The sequence below is a fragment of the Mirounga leonina genome, unplaced genomic scaffold (assembly GCF_011800145.1).
Source record: "Mirounga leonina isolate KUSES-001 unplaced genomic scaffold, KU_Mleo_1.0 Mir_201, whole genome shotgun sequence".
Classification (NCBI taxonomy): domain Eukaryota; kingdom Metazoa; phylum Chordata; class Mammalia; order Carnivora; family Phocidae; genus Mirounga; species Mirounga leonina.
In genome coordinates, this window is record NW_023270504.1 from 23,031,349 (window position 1) to 23,052,798 (window position 21,450).

Here is a 21,450-nt window from a genome sequence, read left to right on the forward strand (position 1 = left end):
AAATAAATAAATAAATAAATAAATAAATAAATAAATAAATAAATAAAATCTTTTAAAAATTAAAAAAATAAATTTATTGAGACACAATTTTATGGCCTGAAATATGATCTACCTTGGTAAATGTTAGCATTTCTATTCTTTTGCTCTTAAGTGGAGTGTTTTCTAAATGTCATTTAAGTCAGGTTGGTTCACAGCATTTCTATATTTTAGATCATACTTTCCTTCTGGATTTTCTTGAATCATCAACATCTCTTGATGAAAGAATAATTGACTTTTCAAAAAAAGGGTCTGTTACAAAAAGATGAATACATTTGGTCTATTTATTTGTTACACGTCCCCAGTCTAAATCTCATAAGTAGCTTCCCTTTTTTCTATTCATTTGAATAATTACAGGCTAATATTTTACTAAGACAAAATAAAAATTTTTTATTGACAGAGCATATTTAGAGAGATCAAAAAGCTCATTTACCCAAAACGGGTCAGAATATTCAGGAAAAAAAATGAAGAATAACATGTTACAAAGATTAAAATGTGTTTGTCTTTTATCTCTGAAACCTCATTTTTTTCTAGTCCTTGGCAAACAGTGGGTACACAATAAATATTCTTAAACTAATTCATAAATGAAAGATAGGATATCTCTTTGTTTACAATTTGTGATAGCTAAACTTTATTTGAGGTTTATATATTTGAACTATCCTTGAGGAGAACTAAATTTGGAGATAGTATATCTTCCTGTTTTCATATATCTCTATAAAAAGACTTTTAGATAAAAACATTAATAAAATATGGTCCATGCCCTCAAGATGCCCTCAAGGTGTTATGCTTTTTATGTGCTTTTTATATGGTTTTAGTATTATCATTTCAAATTTTTTATGGAAGTATAATTAACACAATGTTATATTAGTTTCAGGTGTACAATATATTGATTCGACAATTCTGTACATTACTCAGTGCTCACCATGATAAGTTTAGTCACCATCTATCACCATACAGCATTATTACTATATTATTGACTGTATTCCCTATGCTGTACGACTCAGCCATAAAAAAAAGAATGGAATCTTGCTATTTGCGACAACATAGATGGACCTAGAGGGTATTATGCTAAATGACATAAGTCAGAAGTTTCAAATTTATTTTGACCCTGCGGTTTCTGTGTATTTTCACCACAAGCTGTCCTCAAATTTTCTATAGATATAGGACAGCTACAATTTTTAAAGCGTTTTATGCTATAAGGAACTTAGAACATTTATGAGAAAATTAAGTGGGTATATCCTATAAGCACTATGTATGCACACAGAAAGAAACCACTAAGATAAATACAGGGAATTCTCTGATAAAAATCAGAGACACACCTTGTTTTGTATGTGATTATTTGTCCTTGTATCTCTGCGGTATTGAAAATGGCCTGAAGTAGAGACTGTGTTGCATTCTTTGAATTATCCTCAGGCATATGACAGGCACTGTGTTGTTTTGGATCATAAATAGAGATAATTAAAGATGTCTAGAAGTTCTTCTCTCTTGACTTTTTTCTTCTTTTTTTTTTTTTAATTTTATTTATTTGAGGGAGAGAGAATGAGAGAGAGAGAGAGCACATGAGAGGGGGGAGGGTCAGAGGGAGAAGCAGACTCCCCGCTGAGCAGGGAGCCCGATGCGGGACTCGATCCCGGGACTCCAGGATCATGACCTGAGCCGAAGGCAGTCGCTTAACCAACTGAGCCACCCAGGTGCCCTCTCTTGACTTTTTTCTTAAGAAATCTTTTTTTTTAATTTTAAAACCAAAATGTGCATTAAATGTTTTTCTCTACGCAAGCAAAGGAAATGAACAAGTAATCCTACATCTTTAAGAAAAACTGTCATTGGTTCAGCATGTAGGTGTACGTGCATGATGGCAGAAATGCAAGTCTTCTCTTATTTTGTGTGTTCCAAATGTGAGTAAGTTTGGAGAGCCTCTTCTGTCTAAAGTTGAGAACTCTTCCCTCTTCCTAATCAATTATCTTGGACTTTTTTTATTCTCCAGTGAAAGGGGTGTTTTCCTTCTCCTTTCGAGTGGACTCAGACATCGTTCCTGCTGCCCAGTTGCTGGTTTATGCTATTTTACCCAGTGGAGAAATTGTCGCCGATACTGAGAAACTCGAGATTGAAAACTGTTTTGCCAATAAGGTGGGTCTTTTGTGTAAGCAGTTCTTTTATTCATCTCCCCTTTGGAGGTATGAAAAAGAAGGAAAATATGTCCATTTTAAAAACTGCATAGGGCTCCTAAAACATCCTCCAAAGGACCTCCAAAGGCTGACAAAGATGCCATACCCTGCCTGAGAGGGCTAGTGAAAAAGTCCAAAGCAGGTGGCCATAAACACAATGTTTTAAAAATTTCTTGTTTTATCTTAAAATTCATGTGGAATCCAAAATCTGCTCTATTATAAAGCTTAAATAGTTTTAATTTTGCAGTGTTTTGTTCCCTAAATTTTCAATTAAAAATGATACTTCACAAGGATGTGTCAGTTTTACCCCATTGTACCCCCTGACACACATCCATGTACTGCTGCAGAAACCAGTAACTCACTGTGAGTTAAATTCTGATAATACAGAACAGAGTATATGTATGTGCCCCATGTTAAGAAACATAGCCTGGGCCCTCTATGATAATGACCATAGCAGAAAAATCTAACATACTTGCAAATTTCCAAAGAATACATAGTTGTAATAAGAAGCCTACTGAAATATAAATAAGCTTTATCCCAAGAGAATTTTGTGCTGTAATTTTAACATTGACAATCAGATGACATTCACCAACTTCACATATCTTTTTAAAAATATACCTAGAAAGACTCTTTAACATGAGTTTTGGGGGGATTAAAACTCCATTTATAGCAAATGAACATTTCTGCAATGAAAACTATATTAGATTATCCTTTTTTAAATATATAATGATCCATATAAATAATGATCCGAGAAAAATACACAATGGATGCTGATTTAATTTTTAATTCCATCTTCCTAAAGAATGCTAGGAAGGTTTCCAAGAGCATAGTTTCTATTCTGTTTGAATGTTCTGTGTGTTACTTCTGAACCTGGGAGAGATTCCTGTCTCCAACTTCCATGCCCTTCCTGCTAATCATGGTAGTTAGGTGTTTGTTAAACCTTGGAATGGCCATGTTATGCTAATCGCTTTCAGCACAGTTTGCTCATTCCAGCAGTGGTTTTTCTCTGGTACAAAGCATGTGACAACTCCTGGGTAACACCAGAAAACTCCACAAAGAATCAAAAGCCCCTGGACATGATTCTCAACCTCTTCATGTTAAATATCTTGTAACTTACTCATCAGAAGTAGAGATAAGGGGCACCTGGGTGGCTCAGACGTTGAGCATCTGCCTTTGGCTCAGGTCATGATCCCAGGGTCCTGGGATCAAGCCCCGCACCGGGCTCCCTGCTCCGCGGGAAGCCTGCTTCTCCCTCTCCCACTCCCCCTGCTTGTGTTCCCTCTCTCGCTGTCAAATAAATAAAATCTTAAAAAAAAAAAAAAAGATTAAAAATAAATAAATAAATAAAATCTCATTTAAAAAAGCCTGGGTAGCTCAGTTAGTTAAGCCTCTGCCTCCAGCTAAGGTCATGATCCCAGGGTCCTGGGATCGAGCCCCGCATCGGGCTCCCTGCTCAGCGGGAAGCCTGCTTCTCCCTCTCCCACCTCCCCCTGCTTGTGTTCCCTCTCTCACTGTGTCTCTTTCTGTCAAATAAATAAATAAAATCTTTAAAAAAAAAAAGAAGAAGAAGTAGAGATAAGCTGGGGCGCCTGGGTGGCTCAGTCTGTTAATCGTCTGACTCTTGGTTTCAACTTGGGTCATGATCTCAGGGTCGTGGGTACGTTCTCTCTCTCTCTCACTCTCTCTCAAAAAAAAAAAAAAGTAAAGATAAGCTATGAAAAAATAAAAGTATTTAGAAGAAAGTTGACTGTTTTTATTTACCACTAAAAGTTAGAAAAGAGAGTTATTAAAATTACAAATTGAGGACCCTAGAAGGTAAACAACCTGACAGGTTGATGAACAGAGTGAAGAGCAGGCTGAGAATGTGAGGGAAGATCCAGGTCAGTTGGAGATGTGTGTTCCCTCAAATCAATAATATACTTTAAGTATTTTCTTCAATTTTCATAGGGATAGAGAAAAGGCATTTTCTCTTCAAAATTCATATCCCTCTTTCTTACCTTAAAAATAACAGATTTAGGATACATGTTAAATACAATGTAAGAATTTAAATTGCCTGTCATTCTTGACTGGATATGATTATTTATTAAGGATAACATTGATTAATATGGTTAAGTGAAGACTCTCAAAGTATGTCTTAAAATTCTCTTTTGTTTTCATATCAATAAAACATTTTACATTTTCTAACATAGCCACTTCTTGATTAATAGTATTTTCAGTTGATTATAATCCTAAATAATTCATGTGTTCATTTGAAATAGGCAGTCACAAACATATTTTAAGAAACTTAAATTTTCTAAAAATAAAAACAAACATGCTTAAAATAGAATTCTCCATAAGCAGTGTTTTCATAATATATTGAACTCTAGAGATGAATATTACTTCATTTTTTTAAAGATTTATTTATGTATTTTGAGAGAGAGAGGGAGGGAGCACGAGTGAAGGGAGGGACAGAGGGAGAGAATCTTCAAGCAGACTCCCTGCTGAGCGCAGGGCTCAATCTCATGACCCATGAGATCATGACCTGAGCTGAAACCAAGAATCAGACGCATAACCGACTGAGCCACTCGGGTGACCCTAGAGATGAATATTATTTCATTTTGAGGATAAATCAATTAATATTTTTCATATAGGTTTCATGATACATGAATCCAACTGTTACATTAATTCACAGATCACATAGCAGGGTTATCATAGTTAATTTCAGCAATCCAAGCCAAATATTATTTAACTAAACATACTGACATTTCATTCCAATCCAAATCAACGTGCAGTTCAAGAACCTAAAAAGTTACCTGATGCTACTACAGTATCTAAATTCTAAATGATTTTATTTTATATTTTGAATATAAAATAAAACTCAGATTCCACTCAGGAAATGTTTACATAAACATAGGGAACTGATAGTTTCACTTATCAGTGAGTTTCTTCTGGCCAAAGCAGAATCAAATCTCTGAAAAAATTAGGCACAATTTTCCATTATTTTGTAGTTCTTATTCTTTATTCACAGTTCTTTGAATTTTCTCAACCAGTTAACTCTCAGAATGTATATTAGCTGTTCATTTTTTTAATGACCCAATAAATCCCCGATCCCGATAAACAGTACCGCACCCCTTTTGAATGTCAGATGACTAAGACTGCCACCTGGAGGAGACTTCAGGCAGCTGGTCACATGATTTTTCATGGCACCAGGCAAACTACACACATTCACCACAAAAACACTACACAGAGATAGGTCAACTATAGCAAGGTATGTATCTTTGTTAGCATATGTGTTCTTATTCCCATTCAGGATTCTGTTTCAATGTGACCAAAACCAATTTACATTTCACCAGTTATAGAAGGCGCAGGAAACCTGAGTTAACTGGGAACACATTTCCAAGTTATTCCAGAGATAGTTAACCAGTAGTCCCGAGGTGTATGCACCTCTTAAGCCTGGTCTAAAACGGATGAAGAGAAGCCAAGTGTAGAAAGAATTAGTCCTAGCCTGGGGTAGAAGAGAGTGTTGAGGTAGCAAAACTTAGTAAATTGAATGCCATAATCATATCCTCTTTACAGGTAAATTTGAGTTTCTCCGAAGCCCGGAGCCTGCCGGCCTCACACAACAACCTAGAGGTCATGGCCACTCCTCACTCCCTCTGTGCCCTCCGTGCCGTAGACCAGAGCGTTCTGCTGATGAAGCCTGAAGCTGAGCTCTCCCCTCAGTCGGTGAGTCCCCTTTCAGCCTCGCATGTCAGAAAATGCACAAATGAGAAGACCAGCTTGAGAAACTGGAGGTTGTAGCTAAGAGGACATGTTCTTCCGAGTGTCAGGCATAGCGTGGTAAGTTATGTATGAGATGGAATTAGGTTCAGTTCCACAAAAGACATTGCACAAAGGGCTTCACAGGTCTCACCTCGCTTCATTCTCTGTTATAATACATTCTCAGTGAGGGAGCAACATGGCTGCCCCACCGCGTTCCCTGCCTAGCACGGTACCTCCTGCATAAAAGATGCTCAACACATTGTCAATGAATGAATACATGAAGAATAATTCTTTAAGGTGGGTATTATTACCTTAATTTTAAGAATGAAGAAAACTCAGCTAGGATAGATCAAGCCACTACAGAAAGAGCAGGCCAAAAATCTATCTTAAGGGGGAATTGGAATCAAATTTCTCATTTGATGTCACCTTTAATGCACCACGTTTCAAGATAGTTAGTGAAATGCCCGATTTTTAAGCTTTCCTTAAAATCTAGGCACTTACTCACTGCTTTGAAGTATGGACAAAAGAGAGTTTCCATTCAAACTTGTCTTTTAGAGATGCCTCTTGTAACAAAGCACTTTCCAATAAGCCCTGTAGTTTACTTTCATCATCCCTTTATTTATCTAACAAATGTTCACTGCATCTTGACTAGAGGCTGGAGCCTGCTCTGGGAACAGGAGTTCTATTGGTGAACAATCAGACATGGTTTTTTGACCATCTTAGGCTTGCAGTCTTATTTGGTATTAAAATAAACAAACAAGCAACAGAAACAAATAAACATGTAATAGTTCCAAATTCTGCTAAGTATAACGGAAGGAACAAAAAAAAAAATGTTGACATAAAGAAAAAACGAGTTGGACATTTTTTGAAATAGTGATTAGGAGTGTCCTCTTAGAGGGTCAGGAAACAAAGGGCTAGGGGCAGGCATGAAAAAGAATGAGAGCAGCGTGCCTGTAGGTCTTGAGGTCACACTAAGACTGGAATGCTCTAAAAGGGAAAGGTAATGGCCTGATATGTAGTGGGGGGTGGGGGGCGAAGGATAGTAGAGACTGTAAGTAAAATGGAAAGTAAGGAAGATTGTGACGAGCTTTGTTAGCCTGGAGCAGAAATCGGAGTTGACAGTAAATGCTATGGTAAATCTCAAGAGTTTTGTTTTTTTTTTTTTTAAGATTTTATTTATTTATTTGAGAGAGAGAGAGAGCACGAGTGGGGGCAGGGACTGGGAAAGGGAGAAGCAGGCTCCCCACTGAGCAGGAAGACCAGTTCACAGCTCGATCCCAGGACCCCAAGATCATGACCTGATCACAGGGCAGACACTTAACCACCGAGCCAACCAGGCGTCCCAAATCTGAAGAGTTTTAAACAGCAGAGTGACAATTCAGTTTCTCTGTTAAGAAGATGTTGTTTGCTGCTGAGGGGATGAGAGCAAGAATGAAAGAACAGAAACAGTTAGTAGGTTATTGTAGTAGCATAGATAAGAGATGAACGCAGCCAGATTAGGAGGTCCGCACGGAGGCCAGTGTTTGCTTAATGGCCTGGGTACTATGTGACTGAGCAGGTGGCCGACACTAGGCTCTCGGCAAAAAGTGAACTGTAGTTGGTTTATTTCTCGGTTGCCTGTGCACCTAGTTTTTTCTCAAGCTAAAGTTGGTCCTGAAACAGTAGACTAAAACAAACAAACACTTAGTAAGAGTTAAAAACAACTTAATCATTTTATAAAGTGGGAAAAGAAATGAATCAAGAATTTACAGTGATTATTTCTGAGTGATGGGATTATGAGTGGCTTTTGTTCTCTCATCACACTTCTCTGTACTGTTCACATTTTCTGCTTCCTTTCTTTTTAAAGATTTATTTATTTATTTGAGAGAGAGAGAGTGCACATGCAAGTAGGGGAGGGGAACAGAGGGAGAGGGAGAATCTCAAGCAGACTCCCCGAACATGGAGCCCGATGTGGGGCTTGATCTCATGACCCTGAGATGATCATGACCTGAGCCACCCAGAAGCCCCTCGACTTCCTTTTAAAAGAATGCATTTGGGCTAGGACAAGGGAAACTTCAGTTTAATTCTTACTCAACCAAAATGGGCTCTGAGACTTTGGTCAATTAATTTGATTTCTCTATGTATTCATTTCTCTTGTACAACAGCAGGATTAGGATCCATAACTTTCATTATCTCTGCATGATTGTCTGTGTTCCTTTTTATAGTGTTGGCATGGGAGTATTAAATAAACACCACAATCTTTTAAATCTCAAATTGAACATTATCACACAAAACAAAATTAAAAAACAAAACAAGAGTTTTCCCTTTGTTCTCTCAATTTTGTAGGTCTTTAATTTGCTACCAGTAAAGAGTGTCCTTAGCGTTGGATATGGAGGTCCCCTGAACAAAGATGATGAGCAATGTACCGATGCAGAGGACATAATTCACAATGGAATCGTTTACACACCAAAACGGATCCTGGATGATGATGATGTTTACAGTATTTTTGAGGTAATTCATCGTCCTGAAAATATAACCAAAACTGAGTTTTAAGTCTTTGTTAAAATGGAGAACACGTGGATTTCTAAGCTCTAGAATCTGATCTTGTGCCCCCTAAAACAAAGCTAAGATTATCAGAGAAATACTGAACCCTCAGAGGAATGGAGAACTTTGTATACATACAGATATTCAATCACCAATTTATCTGGCTCTTTAAAGAACAAAGGGTGTACTTTTAGAGCCCACAACCTTAACCAAGTTGATCCCAAAGCCGTTTACTACTGTCATATCCTCCTCTCAGCCTCTGACAGAGATTCTCGTATGTGAGAATAACCAAACATTTTCCATAGTACCTCTGCTGTCCTTGGAAAGTGAATACCTTATTAGCAGCCTTATAGCAAGCAGCCTTTTGCACAATAAATACATATTGAATGAATAAATGACTGAATACACAAAGTATACTTTCATCATCTTCAGTACAGCAAAATTTCCAGAAAACTTGGAAGTAGCCTTTCAGAAGAAAAGATGTACAAAACTTGGGTAGTCACGCTAGCATTATGGGTCTATTAGATAAAATGTTTATCTTTGAGATTAACTGTAATGAGGCAGTGTTATGCAAGGAGAGTTTATCCGGTTTGTGAGATTAAATCTTATCACCACCGGAAGGATTAACCACTCTCTTTATACTTTGAGGAAAACATGTCATTCTTCTGCAGCGTGGCAGACAGCAATTTAAATCTCCCTCGTCTGGAGCCTCCAGAATCATCAATTAGTTGGTGGTAGGGATAGGAAGAGGACTTTTTAGGTTTACTAGCTAATTGTTTAATCTTTAAACATGTATTTCTGATGTCTTTCTCCCTATTCCATGTCATGTCACTACGGACAGTGTCCTGCCACTCAGGGCAGTGCCCGATGTCCTACAATTTCCCAGTACTCTGAGATAAGACAGCAAGTAGTATTTACCTGTGACTAGTATTGAAGAAAAAGACAGTTGGGACCAGGTGGGCTGTAGGAATCAGGCATGTCTGCTTTGGATGCAGAGATTCAAGATACTTAAAACAAGGAAGAGAGGAGGTAAGAATAAATTCTGAAAGAGCTGAGCTGAGCATAGAGATTCAGGGAAAGGTATATATTTTCCAATAAAACATGAACAAAGCCAATTTTACTAAGACCGTGAAGAAAAATCTCCAATATGCAACCCTATAATTTCAAATGAAAAGAAACAAATTACTCTGTACAGTAAAGCCATGAGATACACACACACACACACACACACACATGCACACACGCACGTTATATTTGTTTGGGGGGAGAAAAGAAAGGGAAGATAAATATCCTCGTGTAAAATATTTAGTTTCTTGGATGCAAAATATAAAGGGGCATCAGCTTATAGCACACAAAATTCAGAAATAGGAATCAGAAGACATGAGTTCTGATCCCAACTTCTCTTCACTAACTGGATGAACTGGACTTTCTGTGAATCTGTTTTCCTATTTATAAAATAGCTCTGTTCCCTATTGTGTGGAATTTTCACAAGGGTCCTATGAGCTCTGTCCATAATAATATGGAAGTGTGATAATGTAGGGAAGGAAAAATTTTTCCTCTACCCTCCTTCAGGGTTTTCCGGCTGAACTAAGAATTAATTTACATGAGACAGATTAACTGGAGAAAAAAATAGTTTCATTACGTGTTCACAAAGGCCCAATAATGAAACCGAGACCTAAAGAAATGAACAAGCTCCTGGTTCTTATACTTTTTAGACAAAGACACAATGAATTTAGGAGAGATTGACAGGATAAGGAAAACAGATGTTTGGGAGCTTTAGGATTCTAAGTGGAATTTGGGTTGAGGTCGTAGATTAGAAAACAAAAATAACAGGGCTTGTTTCTACAGCTTTCTTGGCTTTAGAGTTTCTATCTCTGGTGATAAGGATTTTTTTTTTTTTCGTTCTTAGTACAGGGAGGGTATCTCTCATGTGGGAGATGTGTTTCCTGCTGTGAGGGGACAGAGGAGGCACTGAGTGTCCTTGCACCAGCTATCTCCCGAATAACTTCAACTCAAAATAATCAATATGCCATGTGGGACATTTGGGGGCAGCCTGCCCTTGGCCCCTATAGTCCAAATGTAAGGCAATATTCCACTCTCAAGACTGGATTGCCAGTATGCTTTCATAGTTCTTTCTCGTCCAGTCTGCAGGATTAAATATTTTTACCAACTCAAAAATCCACAAGCCGCATTGTCAGCTGCTTCTGACGCGTCCAGGAATGCCTATGCCCTATGCAGGAAGTAACGGTGAGATTTATTTGCCTGCTAGGATAATAGGGAAAAAAATGATGTTTTTCTGCATATAAATGTTGTGACTCTGGAGCAACTTCTTGGTAAGTTTTCTCCAAATAACATCTCCACCGCCCCCCAAAAATGGGATTTTTAAAGCAATTGTTGTTTCTTTCTTTTCTCTCTCTCTCTCTCTCTGAGATCAAAATTGACTGTCATTTTGTCCTAGCCTTCAATGATCTTGCTATTTCAAATCCGCCTTATCCAGGTGGTTGCAACAGCTCCATTGGTCAGGATAAGACAGACTATGCCGCAGTAACAAACAAACCCCCACATCTCAGTGACTAAGCGTATGACAGCTTTATTTTTTGCTCACACAAAACTGCTTTTGAGTCCAGTAGCTGTCCGGAGCAGCTCGTTACCAGTGAGTTGGGGATACGCGTTCTGCTTTCACCTTGTGACTCCATCTCCAGTGTGACATTGAAGGTCATTACCATGGGAAAGGAGTTGGTTCGCACATGACCTTTTTTGGTCAGCTGTGGAAAAGGCATATATCACATCTGCCCTTACTGCAAGGGAGGCTGAGAAATATGAAGGATCATACGGATATTTATCATCTGTGTCATATTCTTTTATAAAAATCAAAGTGATTTTGATATATTGGACAAAATAGAATAATCCAACTTTTAGCAGATATTCTGCTAGCCTCCTATTGTGTTCCAAGTACACCTGGAAATGAGGGAAAGTTGAAAAGATTCTGAGTACTTTTTTCAACTGCTGTCAGACCTAGAGGAATTTCTCACTGCATGTTTGAATATCTTCTAATCCTACACCCTAAAAAGAAATGTGCTGGTATAAAGTGTTTCCTAAAAATAAACACACACTTTAATACAGTAGAGATATTTTAATACAGTAGAAATTATTTACCTAAGAAGACAAAGAATAAAGTTCTAGTTGGCAACAGAGGAGTAAGTGAGAATATTCCCTCAACAGAAAGAAAACTCTGTGTACAAAAAAAAAAAAGAAAAGAAAAGAAAAAGAAAATTCTGTGTACAGAAAAAAGAGTACTGTGCTAAGAGCAAGAGGACATGTTCTCATCACATTCCTGCATGGTAGGACATATGGAACTTTGAAAATTCACAGACTCACTTAAACTTTCAAAGGTTCAGTTTCTTCCAATCTAAAATCAAAGTGACAACATCAAAGTTACTGAGTGTATGTGTGACTATAAAAGAAGAAAATAGAATTATGATTCCATTAATAGTATGTTTTTTAAAGAAATACTTGAAAAGCACTATTACATTATTTTCATATCCCTCTTAATACCAAGGGTGTATTTTCTTTCCAATTCTAAGAGAAAACATGTTCATAGAATGACCCAGAAAACCTGAAAACAGAGTACCATCATTACATTCCTTTTTTTAAAAAAGATTTATTTAGGGGCGCCTGGGTGGCTCAGTCGTTAAGCATCTGCCTTTGGCTCAGGTCATGATCCCAGGATTCTGGGATCAAGCCCCGCATCGGGCTCTCTGCTCTGCAGGAAGCCTGCTTCTCCCTCTCCCACTCCCCCTGCTTGTGTTCCCTCTCTCGCTGTGTCTCTCTGTCAAATAAATAAATAAAATCTTTTAAAAAAATAAAATTAAATTAAAAAAAATAAAAAAGATTTATTTATTTGCAAGAGAGAGAGAGAGGTGTCCCATGCAAGCAGGGAGAGGGGCAGCGGGAGAGGGAGAAGCAGAATCCCCGCTGAGCATGGAGCCCAACACAGCTCCATCTCACAACCCTGAGATCACAACCTGAGCAGAATGATAACCAAGAGTTGGATGCTTAACCAATTGTGCCACCCAGGGACCCCCATCATCGCATTCTTATCCCACATATTTTGTAAGGCTCTAGCAAATTTTGCATTTGTATTTGTCACCTATCCATCCTTTCCTTTTCATTTCCACCTTAGTCTTGTGCCTCATTATTTCATAAGGAAATGACTTAAAAACCACCCTAACTTACCTTTCTTGCCTCCAGTCTTTCTCCACTTCAATCTGTCCTGGATACTGTGAAAGGCATTATCACACTTAAACATGGCTTTTATCATGTCACTTATTTCTCATAGATGGTCACTATTTCCAGAATTCATAGAATTACTGTCCTTAAGGTTTTAAAAAAGCATGTCCTATGATATTATTTTATATATGTGTAAAATATATATATATGTCACATTTCTATTTATATATTTATACCTGTGCTCCCTATCTTCTGATCTCTAGAGTATCACTTTTTTTTTTTTAATCAGGCTAACTCCTACCTTAACAGATCTAATTTATTTGTCCTAATCTTCATGGAGTTTTATTATATAATTACATCTACTATTTACTCAACACAGCCCTAAAATAGACATCCTACTTGATTTTCCCCGTGGAGCATCCCTTCTGACCTCTGTGTGTGTATTAACAGAGCCATTTCCATCAAATACCTCTTCCATTCTCCTCTGTTTCTCATCCTTCAATGATCATCTAAAAGTCTACTTTGGTGAAGTCTTCTCTGGCCAATCTGAAGTTCATTTTCTGTCCTTTATTGAGTCTCTGCTGTCTGTAACACATACTTTACTGTATCCTAGAGTTTCTGTCTGTATCTCAATCACCATAAAATAAAAAAGCATTTCTGAAATCCTCTTGCTGTAGCTCCTATTCATTCTTCTTGTTTGATCCTCACTGCAAATGAAGAATACGTGATCATTCTTTCAGCATAAAAAGAGTATTTGGTGTATTAAGTTACTCCTTATTCTTCCTGTTACCCATTGAATAATCAGCTTCTAGAGAGCTTCATTTGCTTTCATGTCTAGAGGAAAATACATTTACCTCCAGACTCTTTGAAGAAGCAATAGGAGTAGCTTTCCTAGAGGACAAATAGATAAATGAACAAAGTCACAAGCTGGTAGATTAAGCTGTTCCAGTAATAAATATTCCCTGAGCAAACAACCTTATTCTACTCGAGAACTAGGCAACTAGAAATTCATGATAAAAATGAGGCTTACATTGGGCCCTTCATATTGTTCTGCCACAGCCCTTCCTCTAGCACGTGGTATTGAAGGACCAGCTTATCCAATGTTCACCAGAGAGAATCCTCCAGCTGTGGAAGTGAAAGAGACGGTCCGGAAGTACTTCCCTGAGACCTGGATCTGGGACTTGGTGCCACTCGAGTAAGTTGTGTGTTGCCCAGGATTTCGTTTAGGAAGAGATGTGACTCATCCTCCATGATTCTGATGTTCCTGAGCCTTGTAGTTCTGCTCCACTTCTTTCTGGTAAACATTTAGGTTCATAGTTCATTGATCTCATAGCTCAACAATGCGATTTTTTTTTTCCAATTTGGTCCTGAGATATCTAAAATCATGCCAAGTGGGAAACTACCCTTGCCCCTAAAAGGAAAGGAAAACCTTTCAGAGACTTTGCTAGGAGTGCCGAATCTAGGATCAGGTTTAGTATTGACCATACTGGGTTACTAGGTTAGCATGCTCCACAATCAGCTTGGGTCCATGCTAAAAAAAGGATTGACTCACAAAGGCTTCCTCTTATTCTTTTCTCTAGTTCATCAGGTAGAAATGAGTTGGCAGTGAATGTCCCTGACACCATCACAGAGTGGAAGGCTAGCGCACTCTGCTTGTCTGGATCGACAGGGCTGGGCCTCTCCCCCATCATCTCTCTTCAAGTGTTCCAGCCCTTCTTCCTGGAACTCATTCTCCCCTACTCTGTGGTGCGAGGAGAAGCCTTTACGCTCAAAGCCACCGTGTTCAACTATTTGTCCCATTGCATTCGGGTAAGGGCACTTCTCTGGGAGTGAGCAAAAGTGGAAGGAGACGCACAGTTACCATTTAATATCCGGGTCTCCTAGGTAATCTCCCAGCAAATCATAGCTGAAGAATGATGTAGACTAATTTGGGAATGGAATAGTTGCTAAGAGCAAAGCTCCCTGACTGGTCCAAGGTGGTAAGGTTATATTCATTTGGGGCTTTATTTTTTGTGTATTCCTAAATTCAGACATCATATCCACCTGATTATTTTTCACTCTGACTAAAGCAAACATCTCTTCGTTGTGTTGGCACAAGCCTAAACCCTGGGAATATCTCAGTTCTTGTTGGTTTTTCAGTTCCCTATTGGCAACATTAAACTACAAAGCGTTGGACAGGATTTACCTTGTTTGAACAATTTCTCAAAGCCTCTCAATTAGTTCCCATTGTCCCATGACGCTCCTTGCCCCATCATTGTCCCTTGACCTGTGTTCTTTCTCAAACTTGTGCGTGGGTATGGGGGACAGGTCCGCGTGCAGCTGGAAGCCTTTCCTGACAAGTCAGCGGACCTAGTGAAAAAGAATGAAGAAACTCCCTGTGTTTGTGGAAATAGGCAGAAAACTATGTCCTGGGCTGTGACCCCAAAGTCACTGGGTAAGTGGTAAAGTTGTTGACAAATCCTACTTCCTATGTTGTAATGATGTGCTTTCTGCTCTGATCCAGATACATGTTTTTTTCCTCCTCCTTCAACAATGATGCATTGAAAGAAAATTATATGCAATATAGGAGATACTTGAAAAGACAAACCATGCAATATAGAATACTGTTTAACTCATTAAGAATCTTATTCCCCAGGAAAGGTGAATTTCACAGCTACTGTGGAAGCCCTGCAGTCTCAGGAATTGTGTGGCAACGAGGAGCCAAGAGTCCCAGCACTTGGACGGAAGGATACCGTAATCAAGCCCTTATTAGTTGAGGTATGCCGATAAACTTTCTCTGAGTCTCAGAGCCCTTTTTATATTATACAGCATTATATAATATGTCTGTGACAGTGACATTTCACTCCTCAAAATACAGATGTATCTACAACTCAGCTTCTTACTAACGTTTTCTCTCTACTTTAAAGTGATTGATTTTTTTTCCTATACACTCAGTATGACCTTCCTTTTTCACTTTTTTTTTTCCAATATAAAGCCTGAAGGAATGGAAAAGGAAGAAACTTTCAACACACTCCTCTGTGCTTCAGGTAAGTGTCAAAAATAAACAAAATTCGCATGTTAAACCACTTGCCAAAGTGTATAATTTTAGAATGCTCTTTGTGGTATGTTTTCCTCTGGAAAAGAAAATAGTGTACTCTCCCATGTGCAAATCTAATGATATTTGATTCAGAACAGTCTTTTCCTGATGAAGGCTTAAAGGCTTATAGAAGTTAAAAGACTTACCTAAAAGCTCCTGGCTAATAATGAGAACTAAAGTTGATGACCATAGAATAGGATTCTTTCCAATATCCCTGTGTTTTTCAAACTTCTTCCTAAACAATTTTTGAAGTATTAAAATATCTATGTGGCAATAGTACTATTTATTATTCAATTAATAGTTTAAAGGTACTCAAGTTTAATTTACTTGTGTAAATTACTTGAAGAAGAACTTCAGGTCACTAACATATATAGGAAACCAATATTTTACTAATACCATTAATATAATCATATAAAAATTACCATTAAAATACTCAACTCTGCACCATCTAGAATCATCTTGAGGACGATGTTCAGTGTGCAGATCTCTCCTCTCTAGAAGCATCCCTTCCCTTGATAATGTCATTTAGTAACAGAACTCGAATAACAACTTTGTACTGGAGACCACAAAATATACAACTTGGGTCCACACTGCTTTCCTAATTCGAACTCGTGTATTCAGTTGCCCATAATCATCTCCACTTACAGGCCTGTAGGCTAATAGGCATCTCAAACTAGCATGTTCAAAACTGCTCTTCTGCTGGTCCCCACAAACCCACTCCTCCTACAATTTTCTCCATCTCGGATGATGGAAATTCAGTTTTTTTACTTGCTTGAAATAAAAACTTTGGAGTAATCCTTTTCTATGTTCTTTCTCTTATACTCCACACCCAATCTACTTTCAAATCTAGTTGGTTCCACCTTCACATTATATCCAGAATCTTCCCACTTCTCACTATGTCCACTTCTACTCCAGTCTTGTCTCTCTTCGATCTTCTCAATAACCTCTTAACTGGTCTCCTGGCCATCTTTCCTTGATCCCCTACAGCAAGAGGAATCATTTAAAGCACATTTCAGATCATGTGCCTCTTCTGTTCAAATCTTCCAAGAGTTTCCCACATCCCTGAAAGTTAAAGCCTATGTCTCCAATGTCCCCTCCAAACCCTCACTACCGCCATGACTTCATATCCTATTACTCTCTCCCTTACTCACCCTCTCTGGCCACACCGGACTCCTAGATTGGTCTTGCAACACAGCCACCATGCTCTAATCTCTGAAATCTTTTCACTTTTTGTTCCTTCTTCCTGGAAGTCTCTTCCCCCAGATATCTATAAATCTTACTCCTTGACATACGTAAGGTCTCCAGTCACGTCTGATTTTGTTTTATCAAAGAGGGGAACCTGCTTCCCACACCCTACACTTTCTGATTTGCTCTGTCTTACTAGCTCACCCATATAAACACTCTGCTTTAATTTTCTCTATAGAACTTATTAGCATCTATCATACTAAATATTTATTTGTTATCTTATTACTCCCATTAAAGTGAAAACTGGGAAGTCAGGAAATTTTTTTGAAAATTGTTTATCATTGCACTTAAAACAGAACTTGGCATATAGCACACACTTAACACATATTTATGACATGAATGTTATTTTCAAAAAACACTAATAATAAGTATTAACATAAACAATGAAGGGAAAGAAATAAGCATAACGTAAGGTATATGCTTATAAGGAAATCTGTAAAAATTTAGCACAAACATATATTAATATGAACTTCACTGCGAGATGAATCATGACTTTAGGAGAAAATCAGACTGCATCAAAGAAATTATAGAATGATCAAGAGACATGAGAGGTTGGAATTTGATCAAAAAGAGGAAAATTTTCAAAAAAATAGAATATTTCTCTCATTTTTTCCCTTCCCTTAAATATATTTGTCTTCTTTCATTAGAAACTGGTGTATCTGAAAAGTTGTCACTAAAAGTTCCTTCAGATGTGGTTGAAGGATCTGCCAGGGCGACGTATTCGGTTTTGGGTGAGTCTGCCAGCCCAAGGCAAGCAGCTGTCCATCTCATTACTCTAGTGCATGCAGCCTCACCATCCACAGTTAATGAAGACTTTGACTGTAGGCATTGGATTGAGAGAAAGAGCGCTAAGCTAAGAATCTCATTGTATATTAGTCAGAAAGGGGGTTGAATAGATGTTGTGCTACTTCTTATACCTTGGCATACTCGAAAGAGTAAGAAGGGTCACTTCTCTGTGCCCTCATCTTCAGAGATTGACTAGGTGGTGATGCTTCCTAATAGATTTGAAAACAGTTGGTTTTTACCAGACATGCGGTTCATCAGAAAAGATGTGCCCAGCCATTGTTTTTCCAATCCTGGAATCATCGACTTTCTTTGTCCCACTTTTCTCTATCCTTTCTATTTCTTGTTTTTCTTCAGCTCTTATGCTTTCTTGTCCTTCCCTCCATATGTGATTTGACCTCTCATTTAGCTAGTAATCTATCTTCCTATCCCAACAGAAACCAGCTCTGCGTTCCTCTGATTTTTTTTTAAGGATTTATTTATTTATTTGAGAGAGAGAGAAAGAGGGGGAGAGAGAGAGAGAATGAGAGCGCCTGTGCTAGCGAGTAGAGGGAGGAGCAGGGCAGAGGGAGAGAATCCTTAAGCAGACTCCCTGCTGAGCACAGAGCCCAACGCAGGGCTCGATCCCATGACCCATGAGATAGATTATGACCTAAGCAGAAACCAAGAGTTGGACACTTGAATGACTGAGCCACCCAGGCACTCTTCCTCTGATTTTTTTAATGTCTTTCATTCCCCAGGTGACATATTAGGCTCTGCAATGCAAAATCTTCATAATCTTCTCCAGATGCCGTATGGTTGTGGAGAGCAAAATATGGTCCTTTTTGTCCCTAACATCTATGTTCTGAACTATCTGAATGAGACACGACAGCTGACAGAGACTATCAAGTCCAAAGCCATCAGCTACCTCATCAGTGGTGAGCAATAATCCCAAAAGGAGAAATCTTAATTGATTCCCCAAATATCTCTCTCAGTGAACTCAAATCAGCATCCCTTTGGTTAAGATTTCATAATCACTGTTGCTGTGACAACCAATGAAATGTCCCACTCTACTACCGAAAATTCAATGGCATTATCAAGCCTTGGAGACATCTTAATAAAATAGTAGTTTTCCTATGATTCCTATCCAAGTATTGAGGAAAAAACTGATTTATTCTCCAACGTCTCTGCTATTTCATAAATCTATGAATATTTCTTCTTCAGGGTACCAAAGGCAGTTGAATTATAAGCACAGTGATGGTTCATACAGCACCTTTGGGGATCATAGTGGCAGAAGTCAGGGAAACACTTGGTAAGATAATTATTTCCACATGCTTGCTATAGATCCATTCTATTCTGGAATTCTGGAAATAATTATTCTCTGATACCTGGAGTTCTTTCATGGAAATGTGTTATCCTTTAAAAATCCATATGTCTGTCATCACTACTGTGTGATCTCACCATTTCGTGTATGAATGCAGGCCATCTGTGATAGCACAGTAAATAGCAGTAAAATAAAGATCCCCCCAAATGGAAATATAAGGCAGAAAGTGTTATAATGTGAAATGGTAGTAGGAGAAGCTTCTATACTGTGCATTAAGGGAAAGGAAGAGGGAAAAGACAGAAAGAGACTGTGATGTTATTAAAATCATTCAGGAAATCGCAGTGTGGGTGATGGAAAGGTTTGGAGGCTCCAGCAAACATTTCATGAGAAAAAAAAAAAAAAGTGGAAAGCATCAATTCAGGAGAAACGAATAAAGTTGAGATTTAAAAAAGGAAGTCAGATACTTGATGAACAAACAAGAATATTTAGTGTGCAAGTGTCATTTCCCCACCAATTCCTCCCCTGGATGGCGAAGACCAATGTCTGAATGCAGTTGCCCAAAGTGAGCTTTAAATGTGAGATGGTCCTCATGTCTATCTCTTCTGTGCTGGACAGGCTCACTGCATTTGTGCTCAAGTCCTTTGCTCAAGCCCAGTCGCACATTTTTGTGGAGATGTCACACATCACCAATGCCCTCACCTGGCTCTCACAGAGACAGAAAGAAAATGGTTGTTTCCAGCGCTCCGGATCACTGCTAAATAATGCTATTAAGGTAGTGCCATTCATTTTGTTCTAGTCCCTGAAAATAGTGACATGTAATGAGGAGAAAATGCCTCCTGCTGATTCCTCACATCTTGGTGACATAGCTTTGAGGAAGGATGGTACTCTCTAAAGCTTCTGAAATCTGACAATAAATTAGTAGTTTTTTACTAAATTATAAAATACTGTGCAAAAAAAAAACCCCAATATATTACTAAAAGTGAGGGGAAATGACTTGGGACAGATTCGAGAATATGAGGGTGGAGGGGAAAGGGGGAAAAATCAATAATATTGCACAAGGAAAGATGCTTTCTAGTGAAGAGTGTGCAGGGGGATAAGTAGAATGAGCCAGCTCTGGCTAATGAATATTGGAGTGTTTGAGTATCTCTGCCTCTGATCTTTACAGGGTGGGGTAGATGATGAACTGACGCTCTCTGCCTACATCACCATTGCTCTGCTGGAGATGCCACTACCTGTCACTGTATGTACCAGCACAGTCCCTGTAGCTCCCTCACAAGTATAAGGCATACAAATCATGAAACTATGACTCTCTGAGGAAAATGAGTTGTGGTTTTCATGTTATTTAGTTTTGGTATATTTCACTAGACCATAAAAGACCAGATCCCTTTGGAAGCTGCAGAGGAAATGATTCTCTGGTCAGAACCCGTGATGTTACATGACACATTGTGCCCTTTAATCTGGTGTTAGCCTGTGGACAATTCATTAGCCTGCTTCTGCTTAAAGATCTCTTTTCATCTGCCTTATAGCACCCTGTTGTCCGCAATGCTCTGTTCTGCCTTGAAAATGCCTGGGGATCCATCTCAGAGGCCCGAGGAAGTCTTGTCTATACCAAGGCATTATTGGCCTATGCCTTTGCCCTAGCAGGAAACCAGGCCAAGCGAAGTGAGCTTCTTGAATCGTTGGACAAAGACGCTGTGAAAGAAGGTAAGGGCTGCTACTGCACAATTTACCTCCCAAATCACCAGTGATTGACGGGCGCCTGGGGGGCTCAGTGGGTTAAGCGTCTGCCTTCGCCTGGATCATGATCTCAGGGTCCTGGGATAGAGCCCCACGTCGGGCTCCCTGCTCGGCGGGGAGACTGCTTCTCCCTCTACCCGTCCTCCCCTGCTCATGATCTCTCTCTCGCAATTAAATAAATAAAATCTTTAAAAATTAATTAATTAATTAAGATCATTCTTTAAGTTTAAGATCATATTCTGTTCTATTTCAAAGAGGATTCAATCCACTGGCAGCGTCCTGGGAAAGTTGAAGACGTTACAACATTCTATTATCAACCCCGGGCTCCTTCTGTTGAAGTGGAGATGACTTCGTACTTGCTTCTTGCCTATCTTACTGCTTGGCCAGCCCCATCTTCAGAAGACCTGTCTGTGGCCTCACGTATTGTGAAATGGATCATCAAACAACAAAACCCCAATGGGGGCTTCTCCTCCACTCAGGTCTGTGGAGAGAGCCTCTAGGAAGAAAAATAAATATGTTAATACATGTATAGACATATTCTAGGAGTTGAATAATCGGACAATATTTCTAATTCATACTTTCTCCATTCCTCCATCACCAGAAAGGTTCCA

General features: G+C 38.7%; 1 protein-coding gene across 1 annotated transcript in view; it reads left to right on the top strand.

Moving 5' to 3' along the window:
* LOC118025689 (pregnancy zone protein-like) overlaps window positions 1-21,450 on the top strand; it is a 44,685-nt gene that overhangs the window by 18,543 nt on the left and 4,692 nt on the right. Inside the window, exons 14-29 of the mRNA XM_035028260.1 lie at window positions 2,021-2,163; window positions 5,757-5,906; window positions 8,268-8,432; window positions 10,610-10,712; window positions 13,755-13,890; window positions 14,276-14,504; window positions 15,003-15,129; window positions 15,331-15,452; window positions 15,670-15,721; window positions 17,664-17,747; window positions 18,540-18,716; window positions 19,003-19,090; window positions 19,718-19,874; window positions 20,268-20,342; window positions 20,629-20,806; window positions 21,095-21,318. Of these exons, the coding sequence (XP_034884151.1) occupies window positions 2,021-2,163; window positions 5,757-5,906; window positions 8,268-8,432; window positions 10,610-10,712; window positions 13,755-13,890; window positions 14,276-14,504; window positions 15,003-15,129; window positions 15,331-15,452; window positions 15,670-15,721; window positions 17,664-17,747; window positions 18,540-18,716; window positions 19,003-19,090; window positions 19,718-19,874; window positions 20,268-20,342; window positions 20,629-20,806; window positions 21,095-21,318 (2,210 nt within the window). The remainder of the gene's footprint in view (window positions 1-2,020; window positions 2,164-5,756; window positions 5,907-8,267; window positions 8,433-10,609; window positions 10,713-13,754; window positions 13,891-14,275; window positions 14,505-15,002; window positions 15,130-15,330; window positions 15,453-15,669; window positions 15,722-17,663; window positions 17,748-18,539; window positions 18,717-19,002; window positions 19,091-19,717; window positions 19,875-20,267; window positions 20,343-20,628; window positions 20,807-21,094; window positions 21,319-21,450) is intronic.